Below are 14,462 nucleotides of genomic sequence, written 5' to 3' on the forward strand. Positions count from 1 at the left end.
CTCCAGCACACACAGGGCACTCACTGATACTATCCTCTGGCCTCCTCAGGTACCTGTGTGCACATGGTGCACATAAACTCACACAGGACACACATACGCACATACAAAATCTTGAAGATAAAAAGAAAAATGAAAAAAACCTAAGAACATAGAACATAGGTTGAAGGTATGAAATACTTGGGGGTGGGGGAAGATGAGACAGGAATTATGTATTTAAAGAGGGGTTTCATGTGTTCTAGGGTGGTTTGTAACTTGCTACATAGTAGAGGAAGACCCTGCAGTCCGGAATCTCAAGCCTCACCTTCCAAGTTCCAGGATTACAGGATGCACAAACTAGGCAGGTTTTATGTGGTGCTAGGGACTACCCCTGGCTTCACCATTCTAGGCAAGCCCTTCACCAAGTAAACCTTGTGCCTAGCTCCCGGCAGTGAATTCAACCACCCCCCCATAAAAACACCTGAACCCCAATTTAAGAAGAGTCAGAGAGATGGTATAATCCAAGCACTTCAGTAAAAAAAAAAAAAGCAGGTGGATCAGAAATTAAAGGTTATAATATAAGGTCTATGTCAGCTTAGATAAGGGCCTGTCTAACAAAAAAGATTCAACAAACATTTAAAAATTCTATTAATTACAAAAAAAAATTAAAAAAAAATTCTATTAATTGCTTTTAAAAAGGCAAACTCAGCAAATAACCCCAATTCTTGCTTAACTTTCATTTCATTTTATGTGTATGGGTGTTTTGCATGCATGTGTGTCTATACTGTTTGTGTGCAGGATACCTGAGGAAGTCAGAAAAGGAAACCTGGCTTTGCTGGCCAGTCTCATGTTAACTTGACACAAACTAGCGTCATCTGAAAGGAGGGAACCTTAATTGAGCAAATACCTCCATAGGATCTAGCTGTAACTAGTGATTGATGAGGAGTGCCCAGCCCAGCCCACTGTGGGTCAGCCCTGGGCTAATGGCCCAAGGTTCTCTCAGAAGGCAGGCTGAATGGGCAGCGGAAGCTCCTGCCTCCAGGCTCCTACCCTGCCTGAGTTGAGATCCTGACTTCCTTCTATGATGGACAGTGATATAAAGGTCTGAGCCGGATAAACACTTTTATTCCCAGCAGCCACTTTGGCCATGGTGTTTCACCACAGCAGCAGCATCCCCTGGGACGCCGATCCCCTGGGATTCAACTACCTTCCGGGTGCTCTTTTTTTTTTTTTTTTTAATTAACTTGAGTGTTTCTTATTTACATTTCAAGTGTTATTCCCTTTTCCGGTTTCCGGGTAAACATCCCCCTAATCCCTCCACCTCCCTTTCTTTATGGGTGTTCCCCTCCCCATCCTCCCCACATTGCCACCCTCCCCCCAACAATCACGTTCACTGGGGGTTCAGTCTTAGCAGGACCCAGGGCTTCCCCTTCCACTGGTGCTCTTACTAGGCTATTCATTGCTACCTATGAGGTCAGAGTCCAAGGTCAGTCCATGTATAGTCTTTAGGTAGTGGCTTAGTCCCTGGAAGCTCTGGTTGCTTGGCATTGTTGTACATATGGGGTCTCGAGCCCCTTCAAGCTCTTCCTGTTCTTTCTCTGATTCCTTCAACGGGGGTCCCGTTCTCAGTTCAGTGGTTTGCTGCTGGCATTCACCTCTGTATTTGCTGTATTCTGGCTGGGTCTCTCAGGAGAGATCTACATCCGGCTCCCGTCGGCCTGCACTTCTTTGCTTCATCCATCTTGTCTAATTGGATGGCTGTATATGTATGGGCCACATGTGGGGCAGGCTCTGAATGGGTGTTCCTTCAGTCTCTTGTTTTAATCTTTGCCTCTCTATTCCCTGTGAAGGGTATTCTTGTTCCTCATTTAAAGAAGGAGTGAAGCATTCACATTCTGATCATCCTTACGGGTGCTCTTAACTGCCGATCCATCTCTCCAGCCCCTGGTTTTTGTTTTCGTGAGTGAAAGTACAACTTGCTATTCCAGACTGCACAGCCATATTCATAAATTCTAACCTATTTATAAATGTGCTTACATTTGCCAACAAAACCACCTCGGTAAGAAATATAAACCTTCTCCAGAAATATCAACCAACCTTTTGAACTTGTACACTTTGAATCATGCACCACAATGTGAAGACCATATACCTGACATTTTTTTTCCTAAGAAAAATGACTGGAAGATACAATCCCAGAGATAAGACATCAAGAGTTAAAGGCTGTGATGATTAAAATAGTTGATAATCTCCATTTTCTAGAAAAGAGAGAAGTACAGATCAAACAGACTACAGTATACAAATGCCAATTCCATTAAGCAACTAAAAACCTAAAACTAATAAAACCAAGTATCAAAGATAATGCACTAAAGCTATAGGCTCGGCACAGTTACAGTGCCAGTGAGGCAAACATCGGTGCTTGGTCATCTTAGGTAAAGCAGTCTATGTTTGGTTTCAGAGTCACAAACTCTCCTATCGATAGTAACTTGGTGTGGTCATAAAACAAATAGTGACAAAACATTAAACAAAAAGAAGAGATAAAAATGGTTTATGTATCTTCAAAGCTTGTTACTTTAGAAATTAATATTATAGCTAGGAAACCATGAACAAAGGAAAATACCCCAAGAATGCCAGGTTTCCAGACCCACCTTTCTGAGTTACGGACTTAGCAGTCTTTCCCTGTTAGGTCTCTGACATAAGACCTCACACATAAGCATGCTCTCTCCCACTGAGCTCTGTCCTTCAGCTTCAGCTCCTCAGCCTAAATCTTAAGGTAGACAGTGTCAGGCAGCAGATTATTATTTTCAGAGAGATCAGTCTACAGAGGCTGCCCTTTAAAGGACCTGCAATAGCTATTGTTGTGGTCTGAATATGTTTGGTGCAGAGTGGCACTAACAGGAGGTGTGGCCTTGCTGGAAGAAGTGTGTCACTGTGGGATGAGCTTTAGAAGCTTCCTCCTGGCTGCCTGGAAGCCAGTCTTCTCCTGTTTGCCTTCAGATGAAGATGTAGAACTCTCAGCTCCTGCTGCACCAGGCCTGCCTGGATGCTGCCACATCCCCACCTTGATGATAATGGACTGAACCTCTAAATCCAGCCCCAATTTAATGTTGTCCTTTAACAGAGTTGCCTTGGTCATGATGTCTCTTCACAGCAATGAAACCCAACTAAGACAACACTAATACATTTTCTCTCATGTGCAAAGGGAACACAGCTCAAAACAATGAAGAGAAATTCCAATTAACTGAATATTCTGATGGATCTCCCCCCAGAAAAAGTACATCGAAATTGATGTATACTTACTCAGAGATATAGACCTGGCATAATATAAATGATTAAAAAGGAAATCCAGCCCCCCCAGCCTCTCCCCACACACAACTTCCATCCCCTGAAGAGTTAAGAGCCAGAGCACCCAAACATCAGGCCACTGCAGCACCAGTCAACTGCATCCTTTGACATAAGTCCATCCACTCTGACAAACACCGCACTCCCCACCAGTACCGAGGCCCTACCCTACCTCTGTGACTGCGGGCTGCATTGCGTCCGCAGTAACACACTTGATTTAATATTGGTGTGTCCAGTCCTTCTAACTCCTACTGCACAACAAGTCAGACTCGTTACTGCCCACAACATAATTCTGAGTTAATGGCACTATTAGGATTATTTTTCCAAATTCATTTTCTAGATATAGAGCCATTTAGCAGTGAACAAGACTGTTAAGACTGGACGCCTTCTTTTTGAATGGTCAGAACTCACTTTCTCAATGTGTTTAAAAATTTGGACCCTTGACAGGCAGTGGTAGAACACGTCTTTAATCCCAGTGCTGTCAAGTCTCAATCATGTCTGAAAAAAAAATGAGACTTCTATGTATCTGATATTTGAAAATAATATTCTTACAGATTCACTTGCTATGAATTAACCTGCAACTTGCTATGCAGACTACAACCCTGTGCTGGCAATCTGCCTGCTTCAGGCTACAGCTACAGGTAGGCAAAGGACAAAGAAAATATTTTCTTGTGGTGCCAAACTGAGTCCTCCCAAAAAAAAGGTTCCATGAATTTCCAGCTTTTGAACGCTTATTTAAAATGCGAAGTTAGCTACTGCAGTTGCCACTGTCAAGAATTCAAACAAAATAATTCATACTGCATAACAGAAGTGTGGGCATAAGGCTGTCTCTATTTTTCAGACAGACATTCTCAGACTGCTGTGTCTGAGAGAAAGAGAATTTAGGATTCATAGACAGAATCTGAACAAAAGAAGAAAAGAAAAGGAGAAAAGAGAAGAGAGTAGAGAAGAGAAACCAGCTGCTTAAGCTCAAAATATGAACTTTCTCAAATAGAAATAAAATAGTATATTTTACTTAAACATTCATATTAGTAAACTGTCTTTTTCTAGGTTGGTAGGCATACTAAATGTCAAGTTCTTTTGTCTAAGATGCAAAATCAACTTATTACTGATATCATTTGTTACAGAAATACCAATTATGGTATTAGGCCATACAGTTAAGACCAGTGAGAGCTTGGACTAGGTGGGAAAGAACCAGAGATCATAGAAAACATTCCTTAGTCAGTTTAATCTGCTTAACAACAACAAAATCAAAACCCTCATGCATGATTTGAGCATATGTTTACTGCCAAACTTTAAAATCTACAAATGTGTCTATTTCTTTAGCTACATCTGCTACAGCATTTAAAAGTGCTTACCGAGCACTAGTCCTGAGACTTTTGTAGCATTTCCTCTGAAAATCACTGTTTATGATAATATAGGAAAATAAGTTCATATTGGCTATGATCAAAGTCAAGTGCATTTTAATAATTACTAATTATAACTAGTTATAATCATAATTACTAATAATAACTTTCCAGGAATGAATTTGTATGTATTATACTCTTGAGTTTTGCTGTTGTATTTGTCGATGTGTACAGCACAGACACGTATGTAGGTCAGAAGACGACTCGGTGGCCTTAACCCCATAACTACCTCTGATTGTCCAGACAGGGTGTCTCTGTGCAGCCCTGGCTGTAGGGGAACTTGCTCTGGAGACCAGGCTGGCCTTAAACACATTTGCCTCTTAGGTGCTGGGATTAAAGGCACGGACCACCAGTACCACCACCTGGCTTATAAACATTTGTTAGGAGAAATTTTTGTCTTCATCTTTTTGTAGAAGTAGAGACTGTGATAAATTTATAACAGCACACAGCGTGGGTTAAATTGATCAGCTCATCCTAATTCTTTAATTCATACACTGAAGTATAAATTGCCAATTATCTCTAAAACTTAAGCTCATTTACAGACAGGATGGCTTGTGGTTTGCTTTGTGACCCAGGGTCTCATGTAACCTAGTAAAGTCTAAAACTCACTCTACAGCAAAATTCACCCTGGACTTCTGTCCAATCCTCCAGCTTCCACCTTGTGACTGCTGGGACTTCAGGTATGCAATACCAGGCCCAGTTTAACTTAATGCTGCAGGGAAACAAAGCAAAACAAGGGTTTTCTGCATGCTCTGTAACTGAGCTAATCCCCAGCAGGACCTTATAAAAGTAATTTAACTGAGCCCTAAATCCAGTATGTCTGACAGCCATCTCCAAGTCAAAGGGAAGGAAGGGTCTGTAACAAACCCTGTCCCACTATGACCCCTAGAAGGACCTAACCCAACAAACATGATTGCAGACCTGTACGAAAATAACTTTCTGTTGTTCTATGCCACTTCTCAGGTCTTGGCTTTTTTAAAGACTTAGTGACATGTGTCTGAGTATTTTGCTTACAACTGTGTATGTATACTATGTGCATGTAGAATATGTGTAAGGAGCAGAGAGTGTTAGATCCCCTAAACTGGAGTTACATATGGTTGTGAACCACCATGTAAGTGCTAAGAATTGAACATGGGTCCTCTTTATGAACAGTGGAGCTGGAGAGATGGCTCAGTGGTTAAGAGCACTGGCTTCCCCTCCAGAGGTCAGGAGTTTAATTCCCAGCAACCACATGGTGGCTCACAACCATCTGTAATGGGGTCCAATGCCCTCTTCTGGTGTGTCTGAAGACAGTAAAGGTGTACTCAGATGCATAATAAATCTTAAAAAGAAGAAAGACAACAACAACAGTGCTCTTAACCAATAAGGCATTCATTTTTCCAGCCCCAAGCCAGATTTTCTTAAATAGGTGGTTACAACCCAATTGGGAGTCAGAGGAAAGTGGATTTCTGAGTTCAAGGCCAGCCTGGTTTACAGAGCAAGTTTTATTAGAGAAGCCAAGGTTGACACTTGCCACCCTTACGTTTTGAATTTGCATCTGACATTGAACATGGAGGTGGGCTGGCTGACTGGCAAGCAAGCCTCCTGGGACTGTTGAGCTACAGGACTGACACTGACCCTCACCTTATATATGGGTGGTGGGGATCCAGACTCGGGTTCTCGTGTCTTGTGCTTACACAGTAAACACTTCACTGAATTTTTTTTTTAAACTGACAAAGTCTAGGTGATTCATTAAAATGTAAAACTTGGAGGAATCAAAGGGGACTGCTAACAGTTTGTAAAAAGGTGTAATGGCTATTCCTCGCTGTCAACCTGACTCTATAAGGAATGAACTGCAATCCAGAAATGGAGAGTACACCTGTGAGAGACATTCTGCTTGGTTTGAAGTGGGTCTGGACCTTTGAGGGAGGAGACGCTCACCTTTGATCTGGAGCAGGAGGCAGAAAGGAACACCTTTAATGTGGGCCACACCTTCTGCTGGTAGCTTACAGAACAACATGAAAAAAGGAAGCGCTTGTTCTTGGCTTGCTTGCCCTCACATCTGTTCCTTTACTGGCACTGGAGTCTTTGGGACTCCAACACATACTGAAGACCAGCTGAGGCATCCAGTGCTGTGAACTGACAACTACTGGGTCCATGGGCTTTCTGTTCACAGATAGCCATTGTTGGATTACTTGGCCTGAAGCCTATAAATCATTCTTCTAAACCCCCTTATACTGAGGCGTGTCACAAGGTGTCCATTGCTGTGGAGAGACACCATGACCAAGGCACCTCTTACAAAGGGTATGTAACTGGAGCTGGCTTCATGGTGGGAAGCCTGGCAGCATGCAGGCAGACATGGCGCTAGAGAAGCTGAACACAAGACTGGCTCCCTCGTGGCTAAGGGGAGGGTGTCAAAGCCCACTCCCACAGTGACACACTTCTGCCAACGAGGCCACTCCTCCTGAGAGAGCCACTCCCTGGGCCAAGCATATTCAAATCACCACACAGAGAGAGAGATTCATTCTGTAAGTTTTATTGTTTTGGAATACAAAAGGGTTCCAAAGAATGAGAGAGAACATTTTCCTATGAAATCTTTATATTTTCATCTGAAACTTAAGTACTATCTACAATAAAGAATTTTTAAAACTCAATAGCAAAATATACCAAACAATTCAAATTTTGCCAAGTAAAAGAGGGAAATTTCTCCAAAGGTATATATAATTAGCCAACAATGACATGAAAAGATACTCAACATCATCCACATGAGATGGAAAAGAGACTTCTTCACAGCTGTCAAGCTTGCTAACACACACACACACACACACACACACACACACACACACACACACACACACACTCTCTCTCTCTCTCACTCTCACACAAGAGAGAGGGGTAAGAGGAGGACTAACACTAAATCTAAACCAAATGGGAGCCCTAGTAAACTGGCATAACCAATACAGACCACAGACAAGCCTGTCAAAAACTCCACAAAGACCAACTCAATCAACTAACCTGGACCCTTGGGGGCTCATGGAGACTGAACCACTAATCAAAGAGCTTGCAAGGACTGAACCTTGGTCCCCTGCACAGATGTGTAGCTTGGTCTTCATGCAAAACCCCCAGTAACTGGAGTTGGGGCTGTCCCTGAATCTTCTGCCTGCCTAAGAATTCTGTTCCCTAACTGGGTTGGCCTCAGTGGGGGAAGATGAGCCTTGTAGCGATTTGATGTGCCAGTACCCCCCCCCCGGGTACCCCCACTTCCCTTATCAAAGAGGGTGGGGAGAAGAAGGGCTTTGTGAGAGGGAGACTGGAAAAAGTGGAGACTCCAATCAGGATGTAAAGTGAGTAAAAAATAGAATCACCATAAATTCTAAGATATGGACCCAAGAAAAGTGAAAGAGATTTATGATGTACTCAAGTTCACTGCAACATGGAAAAGGCCAGTGAGCCTTACTGTAAAAATAGAATCTCAGGCTGGAGAGATGGCTCAGTGGTTAGAGCACTGACTGCTCTTCCAGAGGTCCTGAGTTCAAATCCCAGCAACCACATGGTGGCTCACAACCATCTGTAATGGGATCCGATGCCCTCTCCTGGTAGGTCTGAAGACATAAACAGTGTACTCATATAATAAAATAAATAAATCTTTTTAAAAAATAGAATCGCTATACATTCTAAGACATAAACCCAAGAAAACTGAAAGAGACTTATATACTCATGTTCACAAAACATGAAAAAAGCCAGTTAGCCTTAAAGATATCATGCTAAGTGAGATAATCCAGTTATAGAAGAAAACTGCACACTTATATTTATAGTAGGTATCTGGAATAAAGACACAGAAACAAGGAAATAATGTCCAATAGAGGAGGGTGAAGAATTGCAACTTAATAACAAGATGTAAGTTTTGTATGAGAAAAGGTATTCTGTAGATAATGGTCATAGTACATAAACAAAACTATTATAGCTGAAGTATACAATTTAAAATGGCTCATGTCAGATGTTAGGTATGTTTTACCATCCTTGTTCTCTAACTCCGTGGGGGCATGAAAAGTGAGGAGATAAAGTACACTGTGAAGAATTAAGTTAGCTGCACTTACTAAAACCACAGCGAAGTGCGTTGTCTGCATGTATGCACGTGTGCTAAGTGCATGTGTGTGTACTACATGTGTGCCTTCTGGTACAGTTCAAAGAGGGAGGCAGACATCAGAGAACAAAGGAGCCATCATATGGATACTGGAGACTGAGCCTTCATCTTTTGGTAGGATAGCAAATGCTCTTAATCACCAAGCCATCTTTCCTGCAGTAATGTTAAAAAATTTTCAACAGAAAAAGCATTTTGAGGGGTTGGGGACTTAGCTCAGTGGTAGAGCACTTGCCTAGCAAGTGCAAGGCCCTGGGTTCGGTCCTCAGCTCCGGAAAAAAAAAAAGGCATTTTGAACTAAGGACAAAAATGGTTTTAAATAGTTCCTTGGAAATTTTTCATCAAGTTGGAAATATATTAACACTAATCAGAATTTTAACTTGACTTTAATTCAATCTAAGATAGGGTAATGATTTGCCTAAAGCTTTTTACTCTTTATTAGGATAAAATAGTTTGGTTATTTATGATATTAATTCTTCCTACTTCTGAAACTTTCATACAAAACTCATACATAAATACAAATATATTCATATGTTTAAACTGATTTTCAAGTTAAGGTGTAAAAACTGAAGCATCGGGTTGGGGATTTAGCTCAGTGGTAGAGCGCTTGCCTAGCAAGCGCAAGGCCCTGGGTTTGGTCCCCAGCTCCGGGAGAAAAAAAAAAAAAAAAACTGAAGCATCACGTTAGTCACTGCTGCATGATATTTTATCATATTTGTGCTCCCCAAGACTGTGAACTAGAACAGTCCTGTGGTGGTGTGGCTCAGTAAGTCAGACCTTAGGTCTAGAGGCAGACCAAGTAACAGGGAGGTGAGCCTAAGTAAACAGAAAGGAGACACACTGGGCTGGAAGGTATTTTAAACAGCATGGAGAAGGAGAGGGGCTTTTCCTTCTGCGACTTGGGGGTGGGGGTGGGGGTGGGGGTGGGGGGAGATAGGAAGGTCAACTGGGTACTCTGTCTCTCTGAGCATCCGGCTCTGGAGTCTTTATTGGTAAAATCGAATGGCTGGGATTTTTGATTTAAAAAAGCCACAGTTTAATCTTTTGTTGTTGTTGATCTATATTATTAAACCTGATGTATGCCTCATTTAACCTGGTTTGTAAAATTTTGCTTGTTTATTGAGACAAGGTCTCACTATGAAGCCGTGGCCAGCCAGAATCTCACTATGTGGACCAGGCTGGCCTGGAACTCACTGAGATCAAAGGCAAGCCAACACACACGCACCTGGCTTAATGTTCTGTTTTGAACACTGGGAGCTGAAATATATTCATTTAATAAACTTGTTTAAGCCTATAAATGAAAAGATTATCACTGCTATTTGGAAGTTTTCTATAAAATGTATATTTCATGAAAATCATTGTCTATATTTTCTTTTGAAATGCTATTGATTCATTTCATTCATTCCTTCTGTCCTGTGGTCTATTATTTAATTCTTTTCTATTTATACTGATTGCAGAGATAGAATAAGATTATATGGCTGACTTACATCCCTTGCCTCTATTTTTTAAATGTCTTTAAATGTCTTCAAACTTTAAAAGGACTGGTCAAAAACAGATAAAGTAAATTTCTACTTTATATGTGGAAAAGCATTAAGGAGTTACCCAACTCAAATAAGAAACAGTATGTAAGCAAATTATCCTTACACCCTTGGAGGCTACAGTATGCTCATCAGTGGAGTGCTCGGGACCCAGCTTTCACCTCGGCGTCTGGCATGGACCAGTCATGAGTTCCAGCAAACACCTCACAAACTGGATAAGGGATGCTTTCCCACGTGTGACTGTGTGCATCTCTGAGTGCACCGTGTGCGTGCAGGCACCCAGAGGTCAGGGGAGATCTTTGGGTCCCCTGGAACTGGAGTTACAGGCTCACCCAAGATGAGTATTGAGAACCAAACTCTATCTAGTCCTCTAGTGAAGTTCAAACTTTTACCTACTGAGTCATCTTCACGACTCTATTAATTTTTAAAGGATTTCCACCATGCCAATATAAGATCGGTTTAAAGGAAACTGTACCTACATATGCCTTGCTAGGCATTTTGGCAGAAAACAGTAACAGTTATTAAATGTGGTTATTTTCCTAATAAAATTTTCTCTTGTTCTTAGAGAAAGGACGTCAGGCTAGCCTAGAACTCACTACATAGATGCTGCTGCTCCAACCCTCCCAGGTGACCTCCTAAACTGCTGGGACTATCATTCACACCTACAACCATACTTGACTTGCCTAACAGAACTTTGTAATCGTGCTTAGTTAGTACATTCTTTCAAAAACTCTTTAAATAATGAGAACTTTATTAAAATGTTTTCTTAAACAAAACATTTCCTGAAACAAATTAATTTGACCCACTACTTGAACATGTTATGATTTACAGTGAGAACTGACTAACAAGACCAAGAAGAGTCTGTGTCCTGCCATGTATGTCTGTCTTCACGTCAAAGTGTTATTCAACACAGCTGGTCCACACATACAGACAACATCTGTATGACTATTTCTCAATAGTCTACAACCAAATTTAAGTTTTCACCTAACTGAATAAAACAAAGTTTATGAACTAAATATTCTGAAAAAATATTAAACTGACACACAAAACTCCTACATGCAACAGTGCTGTGAAAGTTCGGATAGGTCATGTTTTTTCAAGAATACTAAATTGTAATTGGCCAAACACGTCTACCTTCCATTCAATGTTCATTCATCTTAGGCAAACAACTGAGAACACTTAATAAACTGGAAGAGATCTTACCAGCGCAGGCCACTGAATCTGTCTGCTCTTTGATCCCTGAGTCTGGCTAGGGTCCTTCCTTTTGGCCCAGATTAAGTGATATTCCACCAAGAAAGTTGAAAAATCTTCATAAACTTTAACCCACTCCCGTTTATCCCATTCAAGGTCATCAAATTCCACGTAGACCTATAAAGAAAAAGAAAACATTCAACTTATGAGCAATATACAACAATGATATTAGCCCTTGAAGCAGAATTAGAAAACACATTATTAACACCACTATTCAGTTTTTTTGGCAGAGGTCTTGGTATAATATGTTACCCAGAGTGGTCTCAAACTGTGACTTCTGCTTTTCCTCCCCAAGTGCTGGAGCTTGGCAGTGTTCTCTCAGAACGAGGACCTTACTCCATGGTGAGAGGAGTAGCTCAGAATGCTCATCAGTACATATTAGTCAGTAAAGAAATGTCAAGTAACAAGCGTCCAGTATTAAATCCTTTACTAATAGTTTTGCTGTACATCGCCAGCCCTGAGTTTATCTATAGAGCTTCCCTGATTTGCTACTAGACTACCAAGAAAAATATTCTGTATCAAAAACAATGAAAGTGTTGCTACAAGATTCATCTATGCAAATGTAAATAACTTTGTCTATATAAATAATTTTGTAACAAAAATTTAAAAATCAAGGGGTTGGGGATTTAGCTGAGTGGTAGAGCGCTTGCCTAGCAAGCGCAAGGCCCTGGGTTCGGTCCCCAGCTCCGAAAAAAAGAACCAAAAAAAAAAAAAAAATCAAAATCTGCTTTGATTAGGTTCCTGTACTGGCTGGTTTTGAGTGTCAACTTGACATCATCAGAAAGGGTGTCTCAGTTGAAATTCTGCTTCCATGAGATCCAGCTGTAAGGCATTTTCTCAATTAGTAATCAACGGGGAGGGCCCAGCCCATGCTCTGTGGTGCCTCCTGGGTTTTATTAGAAAGGAAGCTGAGTAAGCTCTGAGAAGCAAGTCATGAGCAGCACCCTTCTGCATCAATCAGCTAGTTCCTGCCTCCAGGTTCCAGCCCTGCTTGAGTTCCTGTGCTGAATTCCTCCAGTGATGGACCATGATGTGAAAGTGTAAATCAAATAAACCCTTTGCTTTCCAATTGCTTTTTGGTCATGGTATTTTGTTGAAGCAATAGGAACCTGAACTAAAACAGTCATCAAAAGTTTCAAATCAAGCTAAGGATGAAGCTTAGTCATATTATAGAGCCCGTGATTACCTGAGCCCTGCAAAAGGGGAGAACTGGGTGTATGAGAGCAACGTGCACTGACATCTCAACATTTCTAATTGTTTTTCTGGACTCAACCGAAACATCAAAACAACTGAGGCCCAATTGCACTCCCAAAGACACCTGCAGCCTGTAGAGCCTGACTCCCTCATGGTACATGCACACACTGGTATAGAAGGGTAAGGAATCGACAATGGTGTGCAATGGACCTCTACAATATCTTTATTAACCCCGGGAACCATGAAAGAGGAATGACAAGTAGCATGGTCATCACTCAATAAGCTTAAAAAAACAGGTCTCGCTGTGTAGGACTCACTCACCTGGCACTGGCTAGCAGACCAGGCTTTCATCCTCGGGTTGGGGTTAAAGGCACGCCCCACCCGACTCCTTTTTCTCTTTTATCTAACCCAATGTGCTTGACAAGGATCAACAGCGCCAGCATTTTCACAACAAATAAGATTCTTGAAATCTGTTTTGTTTTTGAGTATATTTTTAAAATCTACTTCAGAATGAGTGTGAATTTAGTATGAAATTACTTTTTGACAAAGTATGCATACTGGTGCCATAACCAGAAACTTCGGATGACCTAAGTGCTCCAAAAGACATCTCACTCAACAGTATCTACAGACTTTACATGGGTAGGGAAATGGTTATACTGAATACTGTTGGACTATCAAAATACAAAAATAATAAGGATACACTTAGTACCTTAGATAATGATAGTGAATGTAAAAATAAATTTAAAAGAGTTGTTCCATTCTGGTGGTCTGATTTTAACTGATCTTTTTCTAAAATGTTAACCAGAATGCACAGAAATACATGCAAACAAAAACACCCATAGCCATAAAATAATGCAGTTTTTAAAAAATATTTTTTATGTCCACCATGGAATCTTTGGGCAAATATCAATTATAAAAATATAAGCTAATTGAAAGTAGAAGGAAAAAATACATAGCCTCTCATTTAAAACATCAATTAATCTACACCTTTGGTTTATAAGTACTGATTACAGATTATCTATAAACCCTAACAGAAGCTAATCACTGAATTTCCAGCTGGGTGGGCCAGTGTGCCAGTCTAACAAAGACTGACATTTGAACGAGTGATAAACCTTTGACAAAGGGCTTGGTTTCTGAAGACCTGAGTTGGAACAGGCCCTGCTTCAAACCCTAAGCTGTCTGACGTATTGATGGCCAACTTGATAGGCCAGGAGGCAACTCTCTGGAGCCGCCTGTTAGGGAACTGACTGAGTGACAAGAGCCACTCCAAATGGAGCCTGCAGCATTCCTGTCTCTGCTTCTGACTGAGGCAGGGCATGACCTGCCACCTCACTCTCCTGCTGGGCCTTCCCCTCAACGGTGGACTGTACCCCCAATCCATGAAGCAGAACACTCCTTCCTTCCCTCCTTCCCTCCTTCCTTCCTTCCTTCCCTCCTTCCTTCCTTCCTTCCCTCCTTCCTTCCTTCCTTCCTCCCTCCCTTCCTCCTTCCTTCCTTCCTCCTTCCTTCCTTCCTCCCTCCCTCCTTCCCTCCCTCCCTCCTTCCTTCCTTCCTTCCTTCCTTCCTTCCTTCCTTCCTTCCTTCCTTTCTTCCTTCCTTCCTAGTTGCTTTTGTGGAGAATTTTATTGCGGCAATGAG

General features: G+C 41.5%; 1 protein-coding gene across 6 annotated transcripts in view; it reads right to left on the reverse strand.

Annotated features, from left to right (window-relative positions):
* Jmjd1c (jumonji domain containing 1C) overlaps positions 1 to 14,462 on the reverse strand; it is a 177,591-nt gene that overhangs the window by 93,002 nt on the left and 70,127 nt on the right. For all 6 annotated transcript variants that reach the window (XR_010060624.1, NM_001191719.3, XM_006256361.5 and 3 more), the window contains exon 2: positions 11,583 to 11,747. Coding sequence is in view for 3 of the 6 variants with exons in the window: in NM_001191719.3 (NP_001178648.3) it covers positions 11,583 to 11,747 (165 nt within the window). In the remaining 3 variants the exon portion in view is untranslated. The remainder of the gene's footprint in view (positions 1 to 11,582; positions 11,748 to 14,462) is intronic.

This window comes from Rattus norvegicus, chromosome 20 (genome assembly GCF_036323735.1).
Source record: "Rattus norvegicus strain BN/NHsdMcwi chromosome 20, GRCr8, whole genome shotgun sequence".
NCBI lineage: Eukaryota > Metazoa > Chordata > Mammalia > Rodentia > Muridae > Rattus > Rattus norvegicus.